At 37.9% G+C, this 10,000-nt stretch overlaps 1 protein-coding gene across 2 annotated transcripts in view; it reads right to left on the reverse strand.

Annotated features, from left to right (window-relative positions):
* Positions 1-111: 111 nt before the first annotated feature.
* The window catches only part of LOC106869117 (uncharacterized), a 378,018-nt gene continuing 368,129 nt past the window's right edge, over positions 112-10,000 (reverse strand). Inside the window, exon 3 of one of the 2 annotated variants that reach the window (XM_089343461.1) lies at positions 112-603. In XM_089343461.1, the coding sequence (XP_089199587.1) occupies positions 579-603 (25 nt within the window). In that variant the 3' untranslated portion in view covers positions 112-578. The remainder of the gene's footprint in view (positions 604-10,000) is intronic. The other variant, XR_008266910.2, reaches the window with a different exon arrangement.

Below are 10,000 nucleotides of genomic sequence, written 5' to 3' on the forward strand. Positions count from 1 at the left end.
TATTTGACTGCAGCCATGCTGGAGCACCACCTTACCATATATATGTATGTGTGTGTGTGTGTGTGTGTGTGTGTGTGTGTGTGTGTGTGTGTGTGTATATCAGGATCAGTTTCCCTTTCCAGTTGCTATTTTGGAGACATGATTATATTCACGTCATCATTATTAGTCATTTGTAATATTTCTGTTAATAATCCTTAATCCTTTTCTCTTTAATCAAATCAATAATCCTCCTGTGTCTGGTTACCTTCGAACACCTCACAACTTCTTGGTCTCGGGGAATCATTGGATGTTATTATCATACAGACAGTTTGTATCAAATTAGGTGTTCGTGGATGGATTGTCTTCAGTCACCAGTTTTCTTGGTAAAGTTTTATTTTTGTGACTAAAACAACAACATTTCTACCCTAACGAGCATCATATAATGATTGTATGTGTGACAGATTAAATGGGAGGAAGAAGAAAAGAAATATTATTGGCCTTTTATTTTCATAATTACAAAGTAAGACACACCTTCTTCAAGTTGTTGTTAGACACAACTTATTTGTTGGTTCTGCTATCCATTCTGTAGGTGGTTAAATTCATCTTTTGTTGACTGCTAGAAGACTGGTGGAAAAAGAAGAGAGAAAGTGTAAAAGAACTCAGACAAGTAGAGATGATGAAATTTATATGCTCCCTCTTTGGCAACTCATAGGTCAAGAAAGAAAAAGATACTCTTTGGCTAGATGTCAAGTGACCAAAGAGTTAAAGCCATTTTGGGTTCTGTATTTATATTTTTTTCTAACTAAATTAGGTCAGGCTGAACAACGAATTTTCCCTCTGTAATCAGCCTTGACCCATGTTTGACTTGAAAAGGTTACAGGTTAACAATTAGCACTCATAGATTTCTAAGAACAAAAGCCCTACAACAATTTGAAAGGAACCTGGAAGAAAGATATAGATTCTGTTTCGAATCCTGGCTTAGAAGTCTAAGAAGCTATTCATTACAATCACATCAAACATCAAATCTGAACCATATCAAAGCTAGGTACTGTTATCATCACCACCAACAACAACAATACCCTTATCATCATCATCATCATCACCCCACCCCTTCCTTTAATGCCGACACCAAACGCCAACTTTCATCCCTCTCTCTTCATTTATCCTCACTTCCCCCACTACCATCCCAACCACCACCACCACCATCAACAACCACAACTACTGCTGCCACCACCACCACCACTACTACTACTACTACTACTACTACTACTACTACTACTACCACCACCACTATTGTCATTATCACTTGTCACTGCTGCCACCACCACTACTACTACTTCCAGCAGTAATACTATACCAGTGTGTTTCTTTTATCTCTCCTTTAAAATCACCCCCGCCCCGCCACCACTACCATTACTACTACTGCCACCACCACAACACCACTACTGGTGCTACCCCACCACCATCGCAACTACCACTGCCACCACCACTTCGCCACAACAACCACTGCTACCATCACTATCATCATCAGCAGCAGCACCACCACGACAGCTATCACTACCACCACCACTACAACCAGCACCACAACCACAACTCCCACTGCCACTTTCACAATCACCAACATCAAACTACTACCACCACCACCACCACCACCACTTCCAGTACCACCTCATGTGCTCCTGTTCTACAACCAACAAGAAATCCTTCCTCTTCTCCTTCCACCTCTTCCCCCCCCCCCGGTTATATTGTCTTATCAACATGCAACACAACCAATAACTAATTACTGCCGCGCATTTAATTGGAATTAAGAAATAATGAATCTCATTTCATACGATTCGAACCGCAGCAAACAACAAAACATAAATAAAGAAATTAATATCATGTAAATAACAACACCACCAAAAGCAACAAATCCCACCTTCCCCCCACACCACCACCACCGTCCTCTTAGACATGTGTGTGATGGACATGGAAGCTCCCCGCCATTCCGCTATGTATAGAGAAAACTTGGGAAGGGCATGGTTGGAATGTCTTGTTATATGTTATATGTCTGCTCAACATGGCCACCTGGTAGAATTGTTAGCATGCTAGGCAAAATGCTTAGTGGTATTTTGTCCGTCTGCATGTTCTGAGTTCAAATTCTGCCCTGGTTGACTTTGTCTTTCGTCTTTCAAGGGTCAATTAAATAAGTGCTCGTTATGCGATGGGGGTCGATGTAATTGACTTACCCTCTTGCCACCCACCAATGTTTCAGGCCTTGTGCCAAAGGTAGAAAGGATCATCATTGTTATTATTATTATTATTATTATTATTATTATTATTATTATTATTATTATTAAGGTGGTGAGCTGGCAGAATCGTTAGTATGCTGGGCGAAATGCTTAGCGGTGTTTCATCTGTCTTTATGTTCTGAGTTCAAATTCTGCTGAGGTCGACTTTGCCTTTCAGCCTTTTGGGGTTGATGACATAAGTACCAGTCAAGTGCTGGGGTCAGTGTGATTGACTATCCCCCTGCCCATGAATTCCAAGCCTGTTGATGCTGCTGCTACTGCTGTTGTTGTTGTTTAGGTAGTGAGCTGGTAGAATCGTTTGCACAATGGGCAAAATGCTTAGAATTATTTCGCCCCCACCCCCCACATTTCCGAGCTGATGTAATTGTCTTACCCCAGCCCTGAAACTGCTGGCCTTGTGCCAAAATTCGAAAGTATTTTTACTGTTACGCATTGCCATCATCAACACCACCACCCACACCATCACTTCCACTATAATCATCATTATCTTCAGAGTTTGACCTCAACTTTTCCATGTTAGTTTAGGTTGGACAAGGATTTTGATTCCAAGTTTCACAATTGGATGCATCAGTTGTTGCCAGTTCTTTTAGCCACCTTTTATGATGAGTAGGGAGACTGCTTTTTAGTTTCGTTCTTTTACTTGTTTCAGTCATTTGACTGCGGCCATGCTGGAGCACTATATATATATATATATATATATATATATATATATATATACAACAGGCTTCTTTCAGTTTCCTTCTACCAAATCCACTCACAAGGCTTTGGTCGGCCTGAAGCTATAGTAGAAGACACTTGCCCAAGGTGCCATGCAGTGGGACTGAACCCGGAATCATGTGGTTGGTAAGCAAGCTACTTACCACACAGCCACTCCTGCGCGTATCACAGTATAGCCCAGTGTGCTAACGAGTCTGTCAGCTCACCACCTAAGCAATAAGAACAACAACAACATTTCACAATATAATGAAGTGGTCACACAAAAAAAAAACATGAGAGCAGGGTTAGGTGTTGAAATTCACCGTCTTTATGGCAATAAATTTTGAAAATAATAAAGAATTTATTGAGATAACTTTGTCATTATTAACCCTTTTGATCCCACCCACCTGATGCCATCTCTGTTTCTAATAACAGAAACTTCCAATTTTAAAGTGATCTGAATCAAAGGCTTCCATCAAAATTTCATGTTGATATATATTCAAAATGCCAGCTTAGTAAGGACAAAATTATTTTATTAAATTCTTCGTTATTTTCAAACTTGATTGCAACAAAAGCAGTGTATGTTCACAGAAAAATGGCAAAGAAAGGTAAACGTGTGTTTGGAACAGGAAATTTTGATGGAAGGTTTAAATTTAGATTGCTTTCACAGAATCAGGGGGTCATCTCAGATGTATTTGATATCAAAAGGGTTAAACAGACATTTTCAACAAACCAGACAGAATTTTGAAAATAATCAAGAATTGTAAAGCAGTGTATTTCAAGAGAAATACAGAGATTAAAGGGTTGAAGTAAATTCTGTCCTCGTAAGCATGGCTGTGTGGTAAGGAGAGTGCTTCCCAACCATGTAGTCTTTGGTTCAGTACCACTCAGTGGCGGCTCGTAGATAAAATTTTTAGCCATTGTTTTAATACTGTGTAAAAGGAAACAAACATATAAAAAGAAAATTTGTACATAAACTTGATCGGTTCATGTTTTAGCCACTGCCATGTATTGTGTTTAATTTGTTCACTGAAGACTGCTGCGAGTTCCCCTTTCTTTTTCAAAGATCCCCCCTAAATCACAAAATAAGTGGGGAAGATCTGCCCTATTTTTCAAATCCTGACAGCACTGGAGCTGGAAGCAGGATAATAATCTAATTCTACACTTTATCACACGTTTTTAAATGCAACACACACAAAGTCAAAAAGAAACACTACCTTTCACCTGCCACTGTCGTTCATGCAGTGCTCTCTCTCCCTAGCATGAAACTTCCTGTCTCAGACATATGAGCATGCACACAGCAGCCAAACACCACGTCGCTGGAACTGTGAAGCACAGTTCTAAACTAAGGGATGGTTATTGACATTAAACTTAAGGGTTATATAATGTAAAGAAAGAATTAAAGAGAAATGGATTCATTATATTGAATATTATCAATAATATCGAATGGAAATAGGGGGGGCTGCAGTTCTGCAGTGCCTATACATGAGCCGCCATTGGTACTGCTGCATGGTACCTTAAGCAAGTGCCCTCCACTATATCACTGGGCCAATCGAAGCCTTGTGAATGGATTTAGTAGATGAAAACTGAAAGAAACCTGCTGTGTACATATGTGTGTGTCTTTCTGTTTGTGTTTGTATCCTACCAGTATTGGTTTGTTTACATCCCTGTAAAAAAAAAGAAACTGATAGAATAAATACCAGGTTTAAGAATAAGTGCTGGAGTTGATTTTCAATTAACCCCTTTAAGAAGGTGCTCCAGTTTGGTCACAGACCAAAGGCTGGAACAAGCAAAAGATAAAAGATAACTCTATGTAAAAACTCTTCATTTTCCACTTTTAAATGAACTAATTTGATCGATGTTAACCAAACGACTGGAACATAATTTTATGAAAAGTATGCTTATAATTACAATGGAAGATTTAGTTCAAATATAAATATTTTAAAACGGTAAAGTATTGAATCCAGAATCACTTGTGATCTCAGGCGGATTGGTATCAAAAGGGTTAAACGCACTGACTGTGGTGCTAAAACTGAAAGAATTATTATATTATTGAGGACATTGGTTGTTTGTATAAGCATGCGTCAGTGCAATGTGTTGTTGCAGTAACACAATTGCAGCTACACAATGGAACTACCAGGATAATAAAATGGAATATTTTTTCATGCAACTTTTTATTAATGTTTGAAATGAAATAGTGGAATTCCCCACAGACATATCTTGTCAAACAGAGAAAAATCATATTTATCAAAGTCTGAATGGATAGGGAAAATATTAATTAAAAAATTTGTAATCGTTTTGGGCCAAACTTTTATTTACTGTTTATTTTTTTCTATTGTTTTCTACGTGTTTCTGTTTTTGTTATTGGTGAGCCACAGGCCAGCCAGAACTGATCAAACAAGCCTATTATCAAATGCATTCCAGATGTGACTATCCTGTCTTCTTCCTATGTGAAGGAGACAAAACCGGATTATTTTAATGTATTCTGTTCAAATTTCAAATTTTCCAAGATGGTCAGCCATGATCTCAGGGATATTTGACTGCTATTTCTACTAAGAGCAATTACCATGTAGAGGATCTCTCATTGACTTACGTATTGTTGCTTAATTAGTAGAGTCATTAGAACAGACACAAAACCTTGCACAATACCTTGTGGTATTTGTTCCAATTCTCTACACTGCGAGTTCAAACTCTTGGGACATCAACTTGGCTTTTCATCCTTTTGGAGTCAATAAAACAACTGTTCTACCAATCTGGTGGAACTGCTTGAGTGTTGGACAGGATGGTTTGGAGACATTTTGAATTAGGAGGTGGGGTGGGGGGTATTGAAACCTCCAACTGAGTGGAATTTTGAAAATAATCACTACTTGCCACACTGATAAAGCTGGAGCATCATCACCTGATGTAGCAACCATGTCACGATGAATGTCCTTGAGGCTTAAATTTGTTGAGGCAAATTTTCTAAAGCTGGACGTCCTTCCTGACACCAATCTTTACCTGTTTCCAAGCAAGGTAATATTTCTCCTTGACCAGACTGGCACTGACCAACACTTCTTGTATGAGAATGACAACCGTTTACAACTGTTGCTCAATGTCAAGACAAGGAGACACACACACACACACACACACGCATACATACACACATACATACATACATACATACATACATACATACATACACACATACATATACGTACATATATATAACATACACACACACATACACATTACAAAGATGAAGGTAGTCAGGATTTTGAATAAAACCTATTTATTGGCACTTTCATCTCTCGAGAAATCCATCATGATGAATCTCTCAAAAGAGATGAAAGCACTAAAGAAATAATTTTCATCCTAAATCTTAACTACTTCGTTTTTCTTAATATGAAATATCTGTACACCACTTCAAACAATCTATACATACATACATATGTACATACACACACACACACATATATAGATGCATAGAGAATATATACATGCATACATACATACACACATACATACACACACATGCATGCATACATACACACATGCATACATACATATATACATACACACACATACATACATAAATACATACATAGACATGCACATACGCATACATACACATACACACACACACACAAACATACATACATACTTATAAAAAGAAACACACATACATACACTTACACACACAAACATATATACATACTTATAAAAAGAAACACACATACATACATACATACACACACACACACAGATTCATCCATCCATTTATTCCTTCATTGCCTTATGTGACAAGCTTTCAGTTTCCATCTACCAAATCTGCTCAGAAGACTGAGGTCAACCTGATGCTATCATTTGTTGAAGGTGCCACATGTGTGGTTGGGAAATGACCTTCCTCACATACGGGGAAACCATGGACACCTAAGTCCTCTGGGGACCCTAAATACTTGAATGTATTTATTGTTGATGTTGTATAGTGACAGGTCAGCTTTGATCAAGCAAATTTACAATCAAAGGCATTCCAGCCATGACCATCACAACCTTTTAGAAATAGTAATAACTACATTATTTAATCTGTTTTTCCAGTTTTTTTTAATGATTAGATATGATTTCAGTGAGATTAAGCTGCTATTTCTAGCAGATCAATTAACAAGATAAAAACTGTGCAAATATTATTGTTTGTTGTTTAACCCAGGTCAGCCCTGATTGTGAAGACCTGTAATGAAAGACATTCCAAGCATGACCAACCTGGCTGTTTTTCTTTCAGAGTGTATCTAGAACTTTCAATGTGTCTGTTCTTTTGTTAAGTTCATATAGTGTGGGTTGAGGGAGATTAACCTGCCATTTCCAGCAGGTCGAGCCACTTTTTTTATCATGTGTGTTTGTGTTGTACCTTCATATGTTATTGAAACTCTGAAAGCACATTTGAGTTTAAAAGTTCTTAAAATTTCAAGAAAACATTTTAAAATGAAAGGATTTTTATCATAAGATGTAGAGCCACAACAACAACAACAACCAGAGGTGTTTTAAGGTCGTTTTCCCTTCTGAAGCAAGGATTACGCTTGTGGGCTCTGTGATAGTCTTTTCTATTCTACCCTATCCTCTACATTGCCCCACCCCCACCCCACCCCATCACTAATCCCCATTGCCTTTATTTCCTCCTCTTTTGTCCTTAGCCATGTCTTTTTTCCACTTTTTCTATTTCCTTCCACATTCATTTCCATTACTCCCCTCACCTGCTCACTTTCGTCCATCCTTTGCACATGACTCAACCATTTCATCCCATTTCTCAGAAGTAGTTTTGAAAAGAATCTTGATAATGATCCTCAAAATTTGGCTAGATTATGTAAAATGATTACCTTAGTCATAATTAACCCTTTTATGCCCATATTTCTAATTAGATACACTATCTCTTTCAATTAATTTTGAAAATTATTGGGAATTTGGAGATCTTTAGTAAAGTAATTTTGTCATTATGACACTGGCATCTTGAACATAATGATGCTTTTATATCTAAATAATGAAATAAGAATTTAATTCAGATATAAACGAACTGCTTAAAGATGAACAGTTTAAAACTGTTTAAAAATGGTGTTTTGTATTGGAGAAAAAGCGGATGGTAAGAAGAGATTTTAAAGATAAAATTCTGGAAATGACAGGTTTATTAAGAAGCAGAATCCTAGGAAATTCTTTGTTATGAATTTTTTAATTTTTTCTATTTCGTTGCATATATTTGTTAATCTCCATAACATCGATTCATTATATTTAAAGCGTTTGCTTATATCTTAAGATTTTTTTCCCGGTAATGGAGGTTGTTTAAAGCATAACACTCAGTACTACTTGTTTCTTTACTTGAGATATTTTGATTTTTATCTTTGAGTTCGTTCAGTAGCTGAGGTTGTTTACTGTGTAACGCTTGAAGTCGTAACAGCTTAAGTTATGTTCCTTGACGTTTTGTGTTCAAATCCTGCACCTGGATGAAGTTTGTTTCTTTTTTGTCCTTTTGAGGATTTGATTAAATAAAATAGCAGTCAAATGCCTGTGTTTGAAGAAAAGTGGTGACTGAAGAAGAAAGAAAAGAAGATTGAACAAAAAGTAGAATATATAAGGAGGAGGAGGGAGGGAGGAAGGAGGGGGGAGGTGGTGGAGGGAGGGAGGAGGTAGTGGACGAGACAGCAAGAAAAGAAATAAGAAATATAAGCAGCAGGAGAGGAAAGAAGAAAGGTAATTTGTGTGTTGATAACAGAGAAAACATGGTAGATATGGGGGGGGGTGTAGGGGGGGGTGAGAGATTTAATGTATTTTTAATAGAGTTGTTTAATGATAATGAACTAAGAAGGTGGTGGCTGGAGTGGGAGTAGCAGGAAGAGAGAGGGGGAGAAAGAGTGAGTCTGTAATATATAGATTGATAGATAGAGAGAGACAGACAGAGACAGAGAGAAAGCCTCTAAGATATTGACAGACAGACAGACAGATAGATAGATAGGTGGATAGATAGATAGATAGACAGACAGACAGACAGATAGATAGATAGGTGGATAGATAGATAGATAGATAGATAGGTGGATAGATAGATAGATAGATAGAAAGGTGGATTGATAGATAGATAGAAAATTGATTAATAGACAGACAGACAGGTAGGGAGAGAGAGAGAGAGAAAGTCTGTAAGATATTGACAGACAGACGGACAGATAGATAGGTGGATTGATAGATAGATAGATAGATAGATAGAAAATTGATCAATAGACAGAAAGACAGATAGGGAGAGAGAGAGAGAGTCTGTAAGATATAGATAAGATAGATAGGGAATGAGTCCGAAGATAGAGAGAGAGAGAAAGGGAGTGAGAGAACGAGTCTGAAGAGAGAAAGAGAAAGAAAGACAGAGACAGAATGAGTCTAAAGACAGAGTGAGAAAGTGAGTGAGAGAGAGAATGAGTCTGAAGATAGAGAGAGAGAAAGAAAGAGTGAGTGAATGAGAGAGAGATTGATGGATATGCAGTGGGTGAACAAGAAAAAGAGGCAAGATAAGAGTGTGTGTATGTGTGCGAGAGAGGGGGGGGGGAGATATGATTTATGAGATGTCATCAATACCAATGAAGTTAAACTAACAGACTTTACTGATTGGTTTAAATATGTAAAACTGATAGATCTAACACTTTTGTAGTTTCTCCTCTTTACAATATTTCGCTGTCTCTCTCTCTCTCTCCCTCCCTCTCTCTCCCTCCCTCTCTCTCTTTCTCATCTATCACCTTTGTTTACCTTCTTCTCTCTCTCTCACCCTCTCTCTCCCACCAACACCACTTCTGTCTCATCTTCCATCACCTATCTGTCTGTCTCTTATCCATCCATCTCTCTCTCTCTCCCCACCAATATCACCACTGTTTATCAGGTGTGTGGCTCACAATTGTAAGGTTGTGAGTTCAATTCTCAGTGACGCATTGTGTCCTCGAGCAAGACACTTTATTTCACATTCTTCCTGTTCACTCAGCTGGCAAAAATGAGTTGTACCAGTAATTCAAAAGGCCAGCCTTGTCACACTCTGTATC

The sequence above is a fragment of the Octopus bimaculoides genome, chromosome 27 (genome assembly GCF_046866305.1).
Source record: "Octopus bimaculoides isolate indiv1 chromosome 27, ASM4686630v1, whole genome shotgun sequence".
NCBI classification, from domain to species: Eukaryota; Metazoa; Mollusca; class Cephalopoda; order Octopoda; family Octopodidae; genus Octopus; species Octopus bimaculoides.